The sequence below is a fragment of the Phocoena phocoena genome, chromosome 12 (assembly GCF_963924675.1).
Source record: "Phocoena phocoena chromosome 12, mPhoPho1.1, whole genome shotgun sequence".
Classification (NCBI taxonomy): domain Eukaryota; kingdom Metazoa; phylum Chordata; class Mammalia; order Artiodactyla; family Phocoenidae; genus Phocoena; species Phocoena phocoena.
In genome coordinates this window covers 13,947,422-13,968,938 of record NC_089230.1, presented here as the reverse complement: position 1 = coordinate 13,968,938, position 21,517 = coordinate 13,947,422, and the positions used below count along the sequence as shown (strand labels likewise).

At 45.5% G+C, this 21,517-nt stretch overlaps 1 protein-coding gene across 1 annotated transcript in view; it reads left to right on the top strand.

The window, feature by feature from the left end:
• The window catches only part of ESR1 (estrogen receptor 1), a 246,892-nt gene extending 229,848 nt beyond the window's left edge, over positions 1 to 17,044 (top strand). The window contains exons 8-9 of the mRNA XM_065888506.1: positions 12,068 to 12,251; positions 16,430 to 17,044. Of these exons, the coding sequence (XP_065744578.1) occupies positions 12,068 to 12,251; positions 16,430 to 16,664 (419 nt within the window). The 3' untranslated portion in view covers positions 16,665 to 17,044. The remainder of the gene's footprint in view (positions 1 to 12,067; positions 12,252 to 16,429) is intronic.
• Positions 17,045 to 21,517: the final 4,473 nt, after the last annotated feature.

Below are 21,517 nucleotides of genomic sequence, written 5' to 3'. Positions count from 1 at the left end.
GCTACATCTGACTGCTTCTCTTGGGTTGAAAGAAAGGTGGAAAAACAAACTCCCTGCCTCTCCCATGGGGTCCTGGTCCTTGAGCACCACATCAGCCTCAGACTCCTTCAGCACTTTCCCCCAGGGGGTACGGCTACTTTTGAATGTTGAGGTAGCTTGAGGTTGCCTCGGTTCTAGTTTCTCTGAGTTTTTACTTTATATCTACTCTTTAGGTTTTGTTTTTCTTCTGCATATGAGACAGACAGCAATACCCCCACTGAACTGAGTGATATCCATGGATTTATGTTAGCTTAACTACCATTTATTGAGGATTTACTGCTTTTCCAGGAATTAAATGCTGGAAAGGAAAAGTTGCCTCTAGTTGCCCCATCTGTAAAATGGGAGGTAGTAGTAGTTCCTACATACTAGTTTGCATGAAGTGAGCCATGTGGACTGCTCCCTGGACCCTAGGGATGCTCCATCAAAGTGACCCCGTGGTCATACCAGTAGTGATTATGGTAGCAGTGATTAGTAAGGCAGTTTCTACCTCAGGGACCGCACGCTCTTAAGATAAAGAGAGAATTGCTCTTTTTTTTTTAACAGATCTTTATTGGATTATAATTGCTTCACGATACTGTGTTAGTGTCTGTTGTACAGCAAAGTGAATCAGCCACATGCATACATATGTCCCCATATCCCCTCCCTCTTGCGTCTCCCTCCCACCCTCCCTATCCCACCCCTCTAGGTGGTCACAAAGCACCAAGCTGATCTCCCTGTGCTATGCGGCTGCTTCCCACTAGCTATCCGTTTTACATTTGGTAGCGTATATATGTCGATGCTACTCTCACTTAGCCCCAGTTTCCCCCTCCCACCCCGTGTCCTCAAGTCCATTCTCTATGTCTGTCTCTTTATTCCTGCCCTGCAACTAGAATCATCAGTACCATTTTTTTTTTAGATTCCATATATATGCGTTAGAATACGGTATATGTTTTTCTCTTTCTGACTTCAGAACTGTTCCTTTTAAAAATGAAATTATGATTACAAAAAATATGTTACATTTAGATAATTTTAGAATAACAAAATATATTATTAGGGAAATAACCACCTGAGGTTAAGCAACCATGTGGACGTTTTGATGGATGTTACTGCAATAGAGTATAAGGGTTAAGAGCAAGGGACTCTAGTTCCAAGTTCAAATCCCCTTTCTGCTATCTAGTAGCATGACTTTGGACAAGTTACTTAAACGCTTTGGGCTCCTATTCCCTGGTCCATGAAATGGCGAGCTTAATAGTGCCTACCTGTTAATACAGGTTAGCTTTATAAGTGCCTACTTTAGACTAACACTTAATTTGTGTTCAAAACTATTTTCTCCTCGTACCGTGTGTATATATACTCATCTTTAGATTTACCCATGTTAATTAGGATCATACACATGTACTCTCTTTAAAAATAAGATTTTGGGGAATTCCCTGGCTGTCCTGTGGTTAGGACTCTGAGCTTTCACTGCCAAGGGTGCAGTTTCAATCACTGGTCGGGGAGCTAAGATCCCGCAAGCCGCACGGCCAAAAATAAAAAATAAAAATAAATAAGCAAAAATAAGACTTTAAATGGCTGCCATAATCATTCATGAAGATATAAGATCATTTATTTAACGAATCTGATATTGTTAAACACAAGTGACTTCTCGCTTTTGTTATTATAAACAGCGCTTCTTCTGCGTTCTTATAATTGTCTTTTGCCTGCTTGTGATCATTACTTTGGATAATGTTTCGCGACGTGGATTTGCTGGGTGAAAGAGTGTAGATATCATTGTCTCTTGATACCTATCGCCTACTGCCCCAGAAAGCTTTATCAAATTACACTTTTACATAAATGTAACCTTTTCACGCATGTGGAAGACAGACGTGGGTGCATCCCTCTCAGAGGCAGCGATGCAGACAGCTCCCTGCAGCCCAGCTATTGCCCTCAGCTGTGAAATTCCCAGGCAGGAATTTCTACACAGGACATGTTATAAACATCGTATTACAAACATCCCAAGCTCACTCCTTTGGAAGCAAGTTATCGCTTCAGAGAATGTTGTTTATTTGATTATCTATATAGGTGCTTGTTACGTCATTTTAAAATTTTATGACTTGCACAGACACTGTGCTGGTGAACTGCTCTTATTCTAAGCAGTCAGGATGCACAGAGGGTTGGCATTTAGTATCTCACCCTCTGCCTTTGGTCCCTTTGCCACTGTTTTTACTGAGGGATATTTATAAAAAGGAAGGCAAGAGGTTGAATGGCCGTAAGTGAACCTCCCTTTAAAAACTCATCTCGGGAAGGACAACCTGCCTCCTCCAAAGATTTCATTTGCTCTGGGTTCTGGGGCTTTGTGCGACTGACACGACCTTTCCTTTTTCGTCTTGATGGTGAAGCCCTTACTTTTGGTAGAGCGGATGTTACTCTGAGTGAGATAATATAACCTTCGCGTTCAGTGAAAGCCAAGCACTCAGCACCTTCTAGTAAGACCTTAATGCTCTGCTTCCTTTGCGTTCCAACTTGCCAGTCCTCGTGGGACAAAGCTGATCTTTTCTGTACTTAGATAAGTAGCTCAGGTTACTGATGACATGTCGCAGGTATTTCCAACTAAGAAAAATTTTCTCCGAAGCTTTAGTAACAAATTTGTTAGTTCCCTTTTCTGCCGAAATGGCAAACCTTGAAGAGTTTCAGAAATGCGAACAGCCTTAGGGATGATAGCAATATTATGAAAATAGTAATAAGTAATATCCCTACAGCAAGCTCCTTAGTCATTGGAATATGCATCACCAGCTCTGTTTCCCTCTCATCAGTCCAGGCATTGACAAAGCTTGTGAAATAATAGAAATGAAAGGCACTTTGATTTTGCATTTTCAATAGCATTTTCTTCTACCAGATTACGAAAGGCACACGTGCCTGAGGCAGAGAACTTGGAAAATACAGAAAAGCCACCAAGAAAAATAACCTCCCAAGTGATCATAATTTCACTGCACAAAAGTAATCATTGTTAACATTTTGGTAAATGTTCTTAATTAAAGAGACTCTTAGAAGGTGCCTGGGTCTACCAGCACCTCTTCTCCACACCATCTTGCACCTTGTTTGGAAAATCTGGAGTGCTCTTAAATCATTCCAGCAAAATTATTAGTTTTCTCAGATATCTCTGGAGGCGAGGCTATTGGCGGTCATTTCCAGTTTCTCAGAAACCGTGAAGTTAGGAAATTCTTTGTGTAGCCTTTCAGTACTGCCGGGAGTGAGGGGTATTTGGGTGCTTGTCCCAACTCCGCCCTTTATTTACCCACAGGGTGACCTCAGGCAAGTCCAGCCTTGCTGTTCTGTCTGAAAACCCTCCCAGCAGTAGCATCCACTAGCCCCAGTTCCTTAACCTCTCTGAGCCTCTGTTTCCCAACAAGTAAATTAATGAGTGGATCAGTAGGGGGCCTTTTCACATTAAAAATTATTTACTTAAAGAATGTCTATGTGTGTAACTGAGTCACTTTGCTGTACAGCAGAGATCGGCACAACATCGTAAATCAACTATCCTTCAATTTTAAAAATTCACAAAATTATTTATTTGTAGAATTTATTTTTTAGAGCAGTTTTAGGTTCATAGCAAAGCTGAGGGAAAGGTACAGAGATTTTCCATGTAACCTGCCCCCCTCCGTGCCACCCCCAGTCTCCCTCATTATCAAAATCCCACACCAGAGAGAGATATTTGTTAGAATCGATGAACTTAACGTTTACATACCTTTATCACCTAAAGTTTATAGTTTACATTAAGGGTCACTCTTGATGTTGTACATTCTATGGGTTTTAAAAAATGTGAAATGACATGTATCCATCAGTATAGTATTGTACAGAGGAGTTTCCACTCTGTATGTTATTTAGGACATTTAGGACATTCTGCCCTAAAAATCCTTTGTGGTCTGACTATTCAACCCACACATTTCCCTAACCCCTGAAAACCACTGATATTTTTTTTTACTGTCTTCTTAGTTTTGTCTTTTCTAGAATGTCATGTAGTTGGAAACATATATTATGTAGTCTTTTCAGATTGGCTCCTTTCAGTCAGTAATATGAATTTAAGGTTTTTCCATGTCTTTTGATGACTTGATAGCTCGTTTCTTTTTTTTTTTTTTTTGACTGTATTGGGTCTTCGTTGCTGTGAGTGGGCTTTCTCTAGTTGTGGTGAGTGGGGCCTACCCTTCGTGGCGGTGCACGGGCTTCTCATTGCGGTGGCTTCTCTTGTTGTGGAGCACAGGCTCTCGGTGTGCTGGCGTCAGTAGTTGCAGCATGTGGGCTTCAGTAGTTGTGGCGTCATTTCTTCTTAGCACTGAATAATATTCCACTGTCTGGAGGTACCAGAGTTTATCCATTCACCTACTATAGGACATCTTGCCTCCAAGTTTTGGCAATTATGATTAATGGTGCTTTAAGTATCCATGTGCAGGTTTTTGTGTGGACATAAATGTTCAACTCATTTGGGTAAATACCAAGGAGCGTGATTGCTGGCTTATATAGAAAGGGTATGTTTAGTTTTGTAAAAGTCTGCCGAACTGTCTTCCAAAGTGGCTACACCATTTTTCATTTCTACCGGCAATGAGTGAGAGTTCCTGTTGCTCCACATCCTTGCCAGCATTTGCTGATGTCAGTGTTTTAGATTTTGGCCATTCTAACAGACGTGTAGCAGTATCTCATTGTTGTTCCAGTTTTCAGTTCTCTACTGACATATGATGTGAAGCATCTTTTCATATACTTATTTTCCATTTCTGTATCTTCTTTGGTGAAGTGTCAGGTCTTTTGCCCATTTTTAAATTGGGTTGTTGGTTTTCTTTTTGTTGAGTTTCAAGTTCTTTGAATATTTCCTAAGAGTCCTTTAGCAAAGGTGTCTCTTGCAGATATTTTCTCCCAGTCTGTGGCTTGACTTTGCATCGTCCCGAGATCAGTGCTTTTGAAACCTTCTGCTAGAGCCTCATGTTTCAAAAGGTGCCTCTGGTCACCAGAGGATGGGGACATGAGGCTGAGGAGGGGGCGCTGGGTGAGCAGGCTCCAGTCTCCCCCTCTCCCTTTCTCCCACTTTAATCAGAGAAGTTTGACTTCATTCAGTTTATAAACTATGTGAATGTTTCACATGAAGTTCACTCTTTTAAAAGGATTTTGATTCTCAAAATGGTTTGAAAAACACTGAACTTAAATCCATAATTCTGGAATTCCGTGTCTCCTTTTTGCAACGTAATATGTCCTTTCCCAAGGCTCTATTAAGGAGAAATGAGATAAGCCTGTCACAGTCATGTGATACTTTTTCACCACAATTTTTATCTACTGTAGAGCTCACTTGAAATGATGGAACTGATACGTCTAAAGAATAGGTATCATCTACATGTCCACTTATCTTTCTGAAATAGTAAATTTGGACACTAATTATCTTTTTCAAAATAATCAGCGAGACTATCAGCTGTTTTGCCATTTTGATTTTCTCTCTAGGAAAAAGGGGGAAAAAGTGTATATGAATCTTTGTGGTTCTGGAGATAAACATGCAAACCAGCACCAAGAAGGGGTGGACTTTACAGTCACACAAGAAGGCGTCACTTCACAGTAGCCAGTGTTGCTCATCACAGGGTTTTTAAATAGTGCTGTTCAACTCAGGATGATGTGAACATGTGCATTCAACCAACTATATATTCTTAGGTCGTATGTCATTTTTTCTGGCTTCACAGTTAATTCAGATGAACGTTTAATGATGTTTTATAAACATCTGTATTCACACTAACTCAGTTTATTAACTTGGCAGAGGAGGGAGGGGCGTCCGGTCCATTATTTTGTTTATACATTGCCTATTCCACAGAGGATTAGAAATGGCTGACTAAAGTTCATGTGATGCAAAGGGAGTAAGGCAGTAATTAACCCAATCTGAAAAAAAGGAAAATAATGTGAAGAAAATAATAAATCCAGGAGTCAGATTAGCACACAGTAGTCCATCTGTACGGTTGCTAGGAGTGGGCCACAAATTTGGCTCTCAGTTTCCTTTGCTGGGCCAAAGCAAAGGGAACACATTCTATTATAAGCTCCACTGGCTTTTAATAAAAATAAAATAAAATAGACTAGCTGTTCCACACAAAATCCCTCCTTTAGGCACATCTCGACAAGGTCTATTTCTCACAACCAGCACTCGATAAAGATTATGCAACTGAGAATTCGAGTGTTTTGTTTTGTTTTGTTTTGTTTTGTTTTTGTTTTTGTTTTTGTTTTTGTTTTTGCGGTATGCGGGCCTCTCACTGTTGTGGCCTCTCCCGTTGCGGAGCACAGGCTCCGGACGTGCAGGCTCAGCGGCCATGGCTCACGGGCCCAGCCGCTCCGTGGCATGTGGGATCCTCCCGGACCGGGGCACGAACCCGCGTCCCCTGCATCGGCAGGCGGACCCTCAACCACTGCGCCACCAGGGAAGCCCAGAATTTGAGTGTTTTATTCTCTGATAAGAAAGTAGGGTGCAGATATTTGAGGTTGCCAGTTAAGGGAAGATCCATATATTTTGATAATCAGCTGGGCAGTTGTTAGGGATAAAGGCCTCCTATGAAAATTGTTAACTGTGTACAGGGTCTGATAGGATGAGCTCGAGCCCTGACCATTATACTAACAAGAGTGAAGGTCAGGGCTGGGCCAAGGCATTGAGACACAGTAGGATTCATAACGTGGAGCAGGAAGTATTCAAATGCTGTTTCGTCTCACGATGTTCCGGATCAGGAGTCTAGTCTCCAACTTGCTGGTCCTGGGTCATTTTCCTCCCTGAATGTCTGGCGCAGATATCCAGGTGTGCTCTGTTTACTGCTGCTGTGTAATCAGTTACCCCAAAACTTAATGGCTAAAAGAAGAAAAAAAAGCTTTGGATTCTATTAATCATGGATTTGGATAGAGCACAGAGGGCATGGACTGTTTCTTCTCCACCATGTCTGGGGCCGCAGGTGAGGGTCATCCACTGGGAGTGATTTGATAGTCGTGGGCCAGAGACATCTTAAAGGACTTTATTCCCATACCGACGACTGATGCTGGCTGTTGGCTGGGACATCCGCTGCAGCTGTCCACTGGGATGCTTATCTGTGGCCTTGGCTCCTTCACTTCCTGTTGCACTGTAGCCCTTACAAGGCGGTGAGGGCTCCAGAAGCAAGTGTCCCAGGTGACAGGCAGAAGCTCTGTGCCTTGTATGACAGGCATGTCATACCTTAGAAGCCAGGTGGCGTCACTTCTATTCCATTCTATTGATTGCAAGCAAGTTATGGGTCCACCCAGACTCAAGGGAGGGCCATAACCCGCACATCTCCATGACAGGACTGCCAAGATCACGTCGCAGAGACACATGTCGGATGGGAGATACTGTTGTGGTCATTTTTGGAAAATAAATCTGCCCCAACGTGTGTAAAGAGCCACTCTCTGCTCTGCATTGTTGCTCCGTTGTCTTTGAAATGCCAGGTGAGAAAAGGTGAGATGCAGGGAAACAAATTCAGCCAGAATGTTTTAACCTGCCTTTTCTGGGAAAAAAGTGAAACCCTCAAGGCCTCCTGAGACCAGGCTAGCTCACCTGCACTAGGAGTTCCGCGTGGAACCTTGTGAACAAACCCCTTCGTGTTAGATGCACTGCACATTTTCCATCACGTGTCTCTTCAGACTGTCTTCTTGACCTCAGAAAGGTAGTAATTGACTGAAGAATAGGAAAATCAGAACCCTGGCTGTTTCTTAATATATTACAGACATAATTAACAAAAAGAAGGCTCCTGCGCTTCCCTGGTGGCGCAGTGGTTGAGAGTCCGCCTGCCGATGCAGGGGACACGGGTTCGTGCCCCGGTCCGGGAAGATCCCACATGCCGCGGAGCGGCTGGGCCCATGAGCCATGGCCGCTGAGCCTGCGTGTCCGGAGCCTGTGCTCCGCAACGGGAGAGGCCACAACAGTGAGAGGCCCGTGTACCGCAAAAAAAAAGAAAAAATAATCCTTCATTGTTTGGGACTGTCCCGCGCATAGGACATCCAGCTCAGCCCTTCCCACTAAGTGGCTTCAGTGGCCACGAGCTGTCCAACACCCCACCAGGACCAGCAGCCCCAGGAGGAGAAGCCGCAGTCAGAGGTGAAGGCTAAAATGGACGCAGTGCTCATGAAACTGTCAGCCTTGAAGGCAGTTATGAGCGCACACCGTCTGGCTGTGGAAGCCATTCCCAGCAGCCCACCTTCAAGGTTGACCTACCGATGAATCCCTGGGTCGTCCGTGAGCCAGATCCAGAAAGCAGCTCTTTTTTATTCCAGCTGAGCGGCAGCTTTCTGGCCTAGACCACTTACAGCCGTGGGTTTGAGGAGTTTTCTTCACTCTCTCTTTCCTTTGAGTCATTCCCTTTGCTTTTCTGGTCAAGCTGCTATAGATGGAATGACTGTCCCAGGGTCCGTTGTCACATTCTTCCTTCTGGAAAAGACAAAAAAGAAAATGGCCTTACTTGAAACTTTGTCCTCAAGCATCTGGTGAGCCTCAGCCTTCCTCACTTCTCCGGGAACAGTGAGGCGTGCCCCTCAGTGGAGGTCAGTGGCCGGACGAGCAGGACCCTGGGCTGTGCTACTGTTTCCTCTGGACACAGTCACATGCACTACCGTATCCATATCTGCATTCTTCCAGCCTCCAGAAGACTCCATCATCTGGAGAAGTGATGAGGGGTAGCAAGGGTGTTCCTATGGGATGGAGCAAAAAGGAGGAAAGAAGGAAGAGAGTGTCCAAGCAGAGAAAGAGAAGGAGGGAGAGAGCAAGGGCAACGGTCACTGAGAGCCAGAGAGGGAGAGAGGCTGACATCTCGCGTCTATGGGGGGCCCATGCAGTCCCGCTCCCCGTTCTTTTCTGCCACCCGCTTTCTCCATAGGCTCTTCCTAAAAGCTCCCAATGTTGGCTGCAAGATTCAGAATATGTAGAGGCTCAGATCTGCCAACAGCACTTCAAGACTGGATAATGACATACAGATTGTTTTTTTCCATCTTTGGGATTTGGAGCAGCCTGGGGAGTTGCAAAAGCCTGCCTTGTTGTAAGACTCTTTCTGAAGGCTCGCACTGTCTGATCACTGGCTCCGTGCTGCTGGGAACACTGGCGCAGCTGTCCAGGGTGGCAGGGACCACCTGGGATATGGAAATTACCGGGAACCCTGTTTGGCTTTTGCCAGAGCACCTGAAGCATTCTGGGAATTCGGATTTCTGTTGTTTCTCTCCACCGGCCCCTTAGGGGCAAAAGGCAGCAAACACGGACCACATGTTTTGCCAGAAAAGCCCCAAAGGAAGATGGCTGCAGTTGTCAATTATTGGCATTTCAACAGGACTATATATTTATTTCGAAGTATATTTGCACGGCTAGGAAGCCTCTCGCAAGGATGAGATGATAAGCTGTGTTGGTGCCAAAACAGGACTAGAAAAACAGGCTTGTTCTGAGAATGGCTTGCATCCCGAAAGACAGTGTGAAGACAGTCCTTCCTCCACAGGCAATAGCTGCTCTTAAGACATTAATGCTTAAAAGAAAATAAGGCTTGGAATCCGTATCTCATGACACACCGTCCGCACACAGTAGGTTCTCAATGAGAGCATGCGGGAGGGGGGAGCCCATGGGAGGATGGGGAACCAGTGGCACAAGGGAAAACCACACTCCCCAGAGCCTGAGTGCCAAGGCTCTTACCTCCACAGGAGAGGGCAGAGTGCAACGCGGGCCCTCAGGACGCCCGTGATTCTGCACAGGGTGCCCTCACCCTGTGCACACAAGTAGGTGCCGCTGAGTGTCACCTTCCCACGCGGGACATGGAAGCTCCTTGGTTCTGTGGTTTCCATGAACAAGAATGGGATTATTGATGAACGAGGCCAGCATCCTGGGTGGTAACAAAAAAGGAATTTGGTAGAAAACACATCATCCAAGTTGGATTAACTCAGCTCTGTGGCCTGGGCAGGTTCCCAGGACATCCAGCCAGACGCAGGGCCTCTGAGAGACGCGAGGCTAGAATGTGTGTGATGACATGAGGGCAGGGAGAGGCATGGCCGTGGGGCTCTGGAGAGGCTGCCCCTGACCCCCCCAGCCCACTGGCACACACCTCCCTTGCCATCCATTACCTCCTGGCCAACACCAAGGCCACTAGACATTTGCCCATTTTTCTAGTGGACACAGTCTTTATCAGAAGCCCACATGGAACATAAGTAATCCAGCAATTTCTTTCTAATCCCACTGCCTGTCCGCTGCTTACTCATTCTGTGCTCAATTTCCCCTGTATCAGAGTGCCTCCGGGTATCAAAACTACATTATTCTATTCTACTGCCTGTAACCCAAGAGCCTGACCATTCTGGTTCTGCTATTGTTGTATTTGTTTTAAATATTAGCCCTTTTCCATTCCAGGCAATTACAACTGTATTTACTGTAAGTTCCTCTCTGTGGGTGTTTTCCCCATTCCCGACCTACAGGCTGCTGTGTGAGCAGTAACTCGTCACTGCGTTACAAGTACAAAGCCGGGGATTCATAAACTTGGGGGCCTTTAACTTGAAAATACCAGTGAGGATGGGGGGGAGGGGAGGAGAAGAAATATACTTATGGGTGGGCCAGTGGGCTCGTAAGACCAAAAAAAAATGTTGCTAAATAGACGTATATCTTGAGAAAAATACTGCGTCATCTGCACCCTGCGAGATGATGCGTTTGGGTAGGATGAGCTGATTTCCGCAGTGTTTACTTGATAGAACAGCCATCATTGTGGTCCCAAGACAAGAATACTCCATCCTGCCCTCCTTTTGCTTTCAGTACTTCTCACCTCTTAATCACTCACCTTCCTCTGCTCCGTGGGCTGAGCTCACAACTTAAGTCAAAGAGTCAGGATTCTTTCAGTTGCAAGTGACAGAAACCCAACTAACACCATCTTAAGCCAACAGGGGATTTATGGAGTCATGTGTTAGAAAGGACATTATGGAAGCTCTAAGGTCAAATGAAAAAAGTAAGAACCAGGACCTTATGACAGGAACCAGGATTTCTCCCTTCCGTCCCCTCCCCCCTCCTGCCTCCCCCGCGTAACTATCACCTCTGCTGGTCGTCACTGGGCTCCATTCTGCAGGGCGAGCTCCACGTACCTGGAAGATGGCGCTTACAAGTCCCACATTCTCATATTCCCAGTGCCTCCACCCTAGAGGAAGGAACTTCCGCCCACAACTTCCATATACAAGCTCAGAAAAAGCTCTGATTGTCTATCTTGGGGCTAATACTATCCAAAAGGACAGAGTGACCTGATTGTCTAATTTCAGCCTTGAGTCTACCTGCGGCCCCGAGAGCAGGAGTTATTACCAGAAAAAAGGCAAGAGGGGAAAAAACAAACAAAAAAACATGCCTGGCAGTGAAATACAGCAGTTCCCGGGGTCCTCTCTACCCTCGCATCATAAACCTTTCAGCTGAGGATGAAAAGTACGAAGGCCCCACAGCTGACCTGAACTGTAACAGCAAATTAAAAATTGCCTGTCAGTCACTTAGCAAATCACTTTTGCTCTCTCTGTGCACCTCACCGAGAGGTCATGTGTCTCTAACTTAGCGTCTCCGTTGTAAAACCGGATGTGGAGTCAGCACACTGGCTCGTTCTCAGCTCGGCTCCACGCTGTCGAGCTTGCTCAGCAGGTTAACGCAGCTCTCTGCCCTTCGCTTTCTTCATGTGAAAAGGAACAATAATGCCTCCTTCGTGGAGCTGTCACCAGCGTTAACAGGATAACGGTGACAGGCGTGTCAGAGGAGAGGTGGCTGGTGTCAACCACCATGGCCCCAAGGCGAACAGTGCCTTTCCAGGGAATCTTGATGACAAATCCTGGAAACTGGCTCCCACACAGGGGGCCACATGAGTTTCCTAAACGTGTGCTCTCACACACGTATATTCCTAAGGAATTTTGCATGGTTGCCTGGACCGAACAGATCTCGAACTTCCCCGTTGCCGGGCGGGGGCGGGGTGGGGGGCGGGGCACTGGCTCAGTCTTACGTCCCACGCACATGCCCAGCTTCCCGGACCTCATCCTCTTTGAGTTTCTCTCTCTCACTCTCTCTCTGCACATTCAGGAGTGTACACATTTCTGTCCAGCACCCTGAAGTCTCTGGAAGAGAAGGACCATATCCACCGTGTCCTGGACAAGATCACAGACACCTTGATCCATCTGATGGCCAAAGCGGGCCTGACTCTGCAGCAACAGCACCGGCGTCTGGCCCAGCTTCTCCTCATCCTCTCTCACATCAGGCACATGAGGTGAGGCGTCCTTGGGTTTCCCATGGGAGAGAGGTAAAGCAATCAAGCCCCCAACAATATGCTACAGCTGACCCGGGAAGGGCTGACGCCTGAGAACAGATAACACACTCGGGACGGTTCCCGGCACATAGCATAAAGGCTGTGGGGAGGATAGCAGAGGGAGGCAGTAACTCAGCCTGGGGTGTGGGCGGGTGTCAGGGAAGCCTGCAGAGAGGAGATGATACTTTCGCTCAGTTTGGCGCATGCGCAAGATCCTAAGCCGGGGAAGAGCGTGCAGCGAGCAGCTCCGGGGAGGAGGGTCCCGTCTGGTTGTTCGCTCGGCCCCAGCCAATCACGGGAAGTCCGTGAGCACGCTCGTCCTCGGAAAGCACTGCGCACATCCATTACTGTTCCTGTGTCGCACTGTCCTTACTTAACAAGTGGGAATTCTAAACGAGAGACTCCGGCTCCAAACGCCTTGTGGACGGTCAACGTTGACTCCTCCATCCCTCTCAATCCATTCTTGTCACCCCCGTGGCCATTACCCTCGCCCAAGCCACCACCATCTCCTCCTGGATTTCTGCCCCAGCTGCCTAACCTTTCTCCCTGTCTTCAACTCAGAGCCTTTCTAATCCATTCTCCACAGTAGAGCCAGTGTGATCATTCTGATACCAAATCTTATCACATTGCTTTCCTACTTAAAGCCTTGAAATGGCTTCCCATTGCTTTTAGATGAAAGTATAAATCCATTTATTTTGCTTATATTCCTTCTTATGCTCTAGCCTTACTTAACTTTCAGGACTTCCTGGTAGTCTGGGCTGTAGCCCTAATCAGCTGTTCTCTGAGTCGAGGGGGATTTCCGCTGCAGGCTGCAGATGGGCTGCGCAGCTGTTTACCTCCGCTGGGCTCACGCACACATCTGCGGGTCAGCTGATGGAAGCAGGGCACAGCTGGGAGACTGCCTCTAGCTGCAGGCCTGAAGGTTGGCCAGGTGACTACCCCGTGTGCCTCTTGCCCTCCTTGTAGCCACAGGAGAGCTGGGACATGTTCTCATGTTGATGGCAGAGGCACAAGAAAGTGAGTCTGTTTGGAGAAGTGCATTTTAATCTTTTAGTTAAGTCATGTCCACGAACATTCCATTGGCCAAGCAAGTCACATGAGACAGCCCAAAGTCAAGGATCATGGACACATGGCACAGAGAGTGAATCTTTCTGAACAGTAAGCTAATCTATCATAGCTTAGATACGACTCCTTGCAGGAAGCATCTCCTGACCCTTAACACCTAGGTGAGATTTATACCCTGTCCTTCCTGATGGTTACTGCTCATTTTTTATCTTTCAACACCATTAGACTGTAAACTCTGAGGCAGTTATCACAACCCATTCTGCTTACTCTGTGTACCCAGTACCACCTAGCATAGGGCTTGGCACGTAGTAACTACTCAATAAATATTTTCTATAGAAGGACGATAGCAGAGGAAATAGAGTCTTTCTGTGCCAGAAGGTAAAAGTGGCCTTGTTTCCATTCTAAATGGCTGGCCAGAGGCTTAGTGGGTACCATTCCCGTGAACAGAACCCAGCCTGCAGGGAAGAGATGAAGAAAGTATCGGATTCTTTACTCCAGAAAGGCCACAACAGTGAGGTGAAGTGATGACACTCCTGCATGATGAAGTCTCTATGACCTTGGGCTTACACCAGAACCCCAGGAATGAAAAAGAGATTCTGTTTCTTAGTGGCTATGAGGGAAGGGCCAAGGTGTCTAGAAAGAGTTCGATTAATTTTTAAGGGGTCTTCAGACCTTGAGACTGAGTCAAATGGCAAGAAGTTCAACCCATCAAAGTCCCAGGTGCCTCCTTTTCTGGAGATAACTTTGCCAACTGTTAGCTTCTTGAGAAAATAAATGTATCTTTCTTTCTTTGTATGTCCCACAGTGCCGTATATGAAGTCTTACATGTCGTATATGCTCACAACATTATTACTGAGTGAATGAGTGAATGAATGAATGAATGAACAAATTACCTGAGGTTTTTCCTATGAATTTGAAATTCACAAATGATGGCTTTCACTTGCCAAAGTTGGGGAGAAAGTGACTGCAGTCTCTGTTCTTAGGGAGTCCCCAAGAATCCCTGTGTCACAGATGAAGGACTCACATTGGCCAAGTTGAGTAGGTGACTGCATTTGGAGTACACATTTTCAGTCCTTTCCCATCCATTTCTTTTGATGAATATTACACATAGGGAAGAGGGGGATAGATCAGAATAACATAATCCCCTACCAAATTTCCTGACCGAGAGAGTAACCTTCCCCTTGAAGAAAATGTATTAGCTCTACTCCAAGCTAGGAATTTCACTGACGTAGAAACCATGTATCACAGATGAAGGTTTTTTTTTTTTTGTTGGTAGGAATTGCCGGATTTTCAGATCCATTAACTGCTTGTCAGCATTAGCCAGCCTAATTAGTTAATACCAAGTATATTTGCACTGCATATACAGGCCTTGCTAGTTTTACTGGCAACACATGGCCAAGGGCCACGGCGGCGAGAGTTCCTGTTTGAATTGTGTGACGAGCTGGAGAGAAGTTGCTATTCTATTGCAAGCTTTGAGCTTTCTCTCTCTCACTCACACACACACACACACACACACACACCCACACACCAACAATATTATGGTGCCTCATTACAGCCAATCTGAATCACGGAACTCTGTTGTGTTAAGCTTGGCCCCAGCCATATGTTGTTATTCAGAGCATTTAACACCAGATTTCATCGGATGGTAAATGTGATTCATTAGGTGGCAAGAGGAAGACGGTGTCAGATCCAGGGGCATTTAACTTTAACAGCATTTTAAATTAAAACAAAAACAAGAAAACAAAATCCCACTGGAAAACGTAATTTAGGTGGTTGTGTCATATGCCCCGAATCACTTTGATGCTTTGTTTCCATGGCACGTCTCCAGCTAGGGCTGACTTTCCCTACTGAAAATGCCAATATTTTTTAGGATGTTCTTGGTCTGTCTACTCATGATCCATGATTCTTTTTAAAGAAATATCAATCTAGAGAATAGTTGTTTTTTTTTTTCCTGGTGGTAGTGTTGTGGGGACAGAGCAGAGATGTCGCTGGTGGAGGACGGGGCTGGGGGTCGGGGGAAGAGTGGTAAAAGGAGAAGCACCATTTACATGCATTTCCCTATAGGTCCATCCAGCCCATATTTTCTGAGCATTTACTATGTTCTTGCCACTGTTGGAGACCTACGGGATGGACAAATTGCAGCCCCTCACTGAACTTGCACAGTGTGTGTTGGGATGTGGGTGAGCAGTGTGTGTGTGTGTGTGTGTGTGTGTGTGTGTGTGCGCGCGCATGCTTATGGAACAAGAATAAACATACATACAAGACATACATCCATAGGAGAATGTCAGGTGCTGGGAGAAAAATGTCATAGTGCTGGGAGAAAAACAGTAACATGAAAGCCAACGGCTAAACCTGCAGGGTCTTGAGCCGAATGCCACTGGGGTCGTGGAAGGCCTTTCAGAGCAGGTGGCATTCGAAGATCTGGGGGAAGTTCATGCGGGTGGGGGGACAGCAAGGGCAGATACCCTGAGTCTGGAAGTCTTGCTTTGTTTCTTTAGGGCCAGCATGAAAACTAGGGTGGTTAAAGGGAGTGGGTTAGGGAGAGAGGCAGGACAAGCCATGTCAGTTGGACCTTGCATAGCACGGACAGAAGTTTAGATTTTATTCTGAGTTACATGGGAAGCAACTGAACAGTTTGAAGCAAGGGAACTTCTTGACCGGTTTGTTGCACGTTTAAAAAGCTCTTTCCTGGAAATCTAAAAAAGAGGGGATATATGTATACGTAACTGATTCACTTCGCTGTACGGTAGAAACTAACACAGCATTGTAAAGCAAATCTGCTCCAAGAAAAATTAACAAAAAATAACAATTTAAAAATAAATTAATTAAATTAAAAAATAAAAACTCTTTCCTACCTGGTAGCCTATCTCATCTGTTCTCTTTTTAGATGTAATTGTGATAGAGGGAAAGAAATTCACCTGCATAGTAAATCCTAAACTGGCTCTTTAAATAGGAAGAAAGGTTGGCATATCAGTGTCGCTGGGGTTTTTCTTACTTGCCCTTCCCCGGCATTTCAGCAGTCCTGGATCTGGGGATCGTCTAAAGTGGTCCTGTCTGTGTCTTCCCGCCCACAGTAACAAAGGCATGGAGCATCTGTACAGCATGAAGTGCAAGAATGTGGTGCCTCTCTACGACCTGCTGCTGGAGATGCTGGATGCCCACCGCCTGCACGCCCCAGCCAATTTCGGGAGCGCACCCACAGAGGACGTGAACCAGAGCCAGCTGGCCACCGCCGGCTCAACTTCATCACATTCCTTGCAAACGTATTACATCACCGGGGAGGCAGAGAATTTCCCCACCACAGTCTGAGAGCTCCGCGGCTCCCCCAGGGTTCTGAGAATCCCTGTCGCACTTTATCCACATCATGCATCATTCTAGCCGACTTCTGCCCCTGCGCGCACTCTGGCATGCACCCAGCGCTGGCTTTCTAATATGGGTGGCCATTCATTTGCTCGCTCGGTTCTAAGTGGCACACCTTCTTTTGGGAACAGCCAAAGGGATTATTCCAGGGCTACTTTCTTTGTTAACAGCTCTCTCTCTCCCTTTGCTACCTTACTGAGCACGAGGATTCCCTTAGCGTTTCGTGGCTGAGCTCCGTCTACGAGCTGGGCTCAGATGGCTGTGCACTTTAGCTACTTGTGACCCAAGGCCTGGAGCGTGGACGTTTCACCGCCGTGAATGTGAAGCACTTCTTAATGGATCTTATTTAAGCATAAGCCACAGGAAAGAATTGAAAGTGGCTCCTTTAATTGCTGACTCGGAGAAAGCTAGGTCCAGGGTTCGTTATAACATCCTCTTGTATTCCTACAGTAACGTATCATTTTAGTAAAGTCAGACCTTAAAGCTTCTGCTCTGTTGCATGGCTGTAGCAGAATATCTGGTGGCTGTGCACCCACTTCCCCTATAGGAATACAAGATGCACACAGGGAAAGAAGAGCCCCTAACTGTCAAAACTTTGTCAACTAAATACACCGCACCTTCAGATTTGCTGAATGCTTTACCATTAGCTTTTGAGAGCACTAGGTATAGGTCATGGGTTCCAATTAATTCTTGCTTCCCATGGACCCATGGAAAACAGCAAGTTGCTCCCAGTTAAGTCACCTCCACACACAGCAGTTCCTTTGTGAGAGATAAATTCTTGTTTTTTTTTCCATTTTATAAAAGACAGCCCTTTCCCCCCAGGACTTGCAGTAAATGGGCTTCAGGACCTGTTCTGGTGTGATCTCACTCTTACCAGCAGAGGGCGCTCTGCGTGGCTCTTCCTGGTGTGTAACTTACACGGTGAATTAGGTGTAGTGCCCAGGCTATGACCAAGGGCAGTTTAAATGAGCAGGTACACTGGTGACACTCTTAGCCCTGGGGCAGTGGGCTTAATAGTAAATGTGCATGATTCTTGCAGGTACTAGAGACCAAAGAGGAAAGCAGGGCAGAAACTGGATAAAACTGTGAGGCTCAGGGTGGCCCTGCCACAGGCTGCAGCCACTTAGGAGTGCTACTGGCAGACCCCATACTGCACTGCGGGGCTGCCCTGGGGTCCATGGGGCAGTCCTTCTCTTCCTCATTTCCCCACATGGCCCAGGTTGGAGGCACACTCTGGGCGGGGGAACAGGGCCAGGACTGGAGCGCTCCGTACTCAGGCTGCCTGGGGCCTGGTCAGACCACACCTGCCCTTGGTTGTTTAGAGCTCATCCAAAAATCAGGGTTTGGCCTTGAGGGAAAAACAAACAAACAAACAAACTTCCCTAGCGTCTATTTCATTAACCTTCATAAGCCAAGAGAGCAAGCCCAGAATTGGGCCATAGGAATCCTTAAACCTATAGGCTAAACAAGAGAGGCCTACTCCAGACACAGGGCAGATTTCCCTGGGTCTTTGCTTCTCTAAAGCAATTATGGATTATTTCCCCTTTTCAGCTAAAAAGAAAGTTTGGTTTCCTCTGGTGACCGCATTGTCTGTTGACTCAAACCCCAGTGACAGGCAATGCGTTAGCCAACAACCCAGCCAAACTTCTAGGGCTTCTCTTGGGATGCCTGTCTCAAAAGTGGATTTCATCCATTTCCAATGACCCAATCAGTGATCACCAAAGGACTGGGAACCTGGGAGGGCCATGAAAAAAAAAAAAGTTGTTTTCACAAGTGCATCTAAATTGGGGGGCAGTAAGAATGTTTAGAACATAATTCTTCTGTTGTTTTTGTTTAAGAAGCACCTTATATAGTATAATATATATTTTTTTGAAATTGCAATGCTTGTTTGTCAGACAATTGAATGTAGTAATTCTGTTCTGGATTTAATTTGACTGGGTTAACATTCAAAACCAAGGAAAAATGTTTACTTTTTTTGTATTACTACCTTGTGATGTAGTCATTGATGCCTAAGGCCTGGTGATTATTCATTTAAATGAAGATCACATTTCATATCAACTTTTATATCCACAGTAGACAAAATAGCACTAATCCAGATGCCTATTGTTGGATCCTGAATGATAGACAATCATATGTAGCAGAGATTATGCCTGAAAAGGAAAATTATTCAGGGCAGCTAATTTTGCTTTACCAAAACATAAATATTTTTGGACAGTAGTGAATGGGTCAGTGGGTTCTTTTTAATGTTTATACTTAGATTTTCTTTTAAAAAAAATAAAAACAACAAAAAAAATTCTAGAACTATAGGTGATGTAATACCAGCTAAATCCAAACAATAATCCAGTGGAGGGTTTTACATTATTCATCTGAGATGTTTGTATTCATGTTAAGATACTACTACGTTTGAAATGGGGCAGAGGACACCAGATGGTTGGTATGTTAGCCCGGGAGTTTCAAGTAATTTTTAAAGTCTCTTCTTATTTGAAGTGCCACTAATGGACAGCTGGTACTTTGCCGCTGACACTACTCTCGGGTGTGGGGAACATGCTGTATTTTTTCCCCCCACTCTGAGACAATTTAAAGTTTGAAAGCCATGGTGGATCGGGGTGGGGTGGGTGGGTGAGGGTAGGGTGGGGACGTGGGTTTAGGAATTTGAAGAATGGGAAATATCGTAATAAGAGTCTTGAAAGTATTTTGAAGCAGATCAATACTGGCGCCTGGGGTATGCACCAGGGTTCAGTATTTCACTTGTGCCCTGTTAACCACAAATAAGTAGCTGTATCTGACAGCCATTCAGATATAATGGCAGCTTGAGTTCCAGGGAAGAACTAGTGGCATCTGCAGTCCAGTCCAGGGAACAGCTAGTGGTCTGTGTTTCTTTTAGCCGTTGCCTAGCTCCAGGCTTGCGGTAATGATCCTGCCATGCTGTCATGCAACCATCAGAGAGGCTAGTTCATCCAAAGAGAAGACCCTACGTAGGTTGCAAAATCCAGCCCCTAAGGAAGTGTAGTCGTTGATTAGATTTCCCTATTAACCTTACAACTATGTTTAACCATGCCATATCCTATGCCTTTTGGGGGCTGAACAAATAAGGGACTTACTGATAATTTACTTCTGATCCCATTAAGATGTTCTTGCGTTAAAATCTTATACACTGAAATGGCCGTTGATTTAGGCCACTGGTTCATGAAACCAGTTCCAAATCCCTTCCTATTCATACTTCCCAACTCTGAGTTGGACTGTGGATACCGGGAGCGATCACTAGGACCACAGTAATGTCTGATATTCACAGGCAAATTTGCTTCAGGAAGCTGGTTATTGGAAAGACAGAGTCATACATAGCTTCTGAGACAAACGTGATTCTCTTTGGTGCAAGTCTTGGGAGGATGGTCCAGATGACATCATCACCTCCGGGATGAACTCCCTGAACACTTACTCTCAACTGGAGCAAATGACTTTAACTGTGGTCCCAAATATCCACCTTTTCATTAGTGTTATCTCTGTTTCTAACTGCAGTTCCTTTCCATTTGGATTAAAGCAAGTGTGGCCTCTTTCTAAGTCACTTAAAATTGTTTCCTAAGTACCTGCTGCCTCTATTATGGCACTTCAATTTGCACTGTCTTTCAGAGATTCAAGAAAAATTTCTATTCTTTTTTTTTTTTTTTGCATCCAAATGTGCCTGAACTTTTTAAATATGTAAATGCTGCCATGTTTCAAACCCATCTTCAGTGTTTTTACAGAGCTGTGTACCCTGGAAGCCACATACAGCCCCATGAGCAGGTGCCTGAGGCACAGACCCCTTTGCATTCACAGAGAGGTCATTGGTCCTAGAGACTTGAATTAATAAGTGACATTATGCCAGTTCATGTTCTCTCACAGCTTACAAACAATGCTTTTTGTGCACGACAAATTCTTCAGTGTAGAGCTCTTGTTCTATGGGGAAAAGCTCACATGCCAAATTGTGTTTGATGGATTAATATGCCCTTTGCCGACGCATATACTATTATTGATGTGATTATTTTGTTGCAGCTTTGCTTTGTTTAATGAAACACACTTGTAAACCTCTTTTGCACCTTAAAGAAAGTAAAGAATCCAGTGGGATGCTCAAGCACCTTAAACAATTTTCTCTACCTATTTGGTGTTCAAATAAAGAAATACATGAAAGACGTTTGGTTTTTTTGTCAGCTCCCTTCTTGCTAGTGGTTCAGCACTGGCTGCCCAAGATCAAGGATCAAGGTGGTGACATGCGTCTGTAGAGCACAGTGAATTTAGATGGTCAGCCTGCTGCCAGGCTCCCCTCCAACCCCACCTACCCACCCCCATCCCAACCCAGGCACAGAAGGGAATGTGTGGACCTTAGAATCAGGCAGCCCTGGCCATACTTCTTGGCTCTGGCACGTACAAGCTTTATGACCATTGGTCATGAATTTTCAGAGCCTCGGCTTCCTCATCGACAAAATGGTGATAGTAACACCTAATTCACGGGGCAATTGTGAAGATTATATGAGGTGCTCATTAAAATAGTTGTTGTTTTCTAACGCTTGATCCCAACCCCTTCTTTGCGGGGAAGAAGAAAGAACGAGTGAATGGATAAATGAATGATCTGAAACTTACATAGTTGCTTGGAAACCTCTCCCCCATCACGCACGTGAAGCAGGAAAGTGGTTCATCCCCACCCCATCCCACCTCTGGTTTCCATTTCACGACTCCCTTCCGTCTGCAGAGAGAGATACCTGCTTATTCTCTTTTCCCCCTTTTCTCTGTGATTTAACTGGTGAATTGGCAGTGTGGGGGTGGAGGAG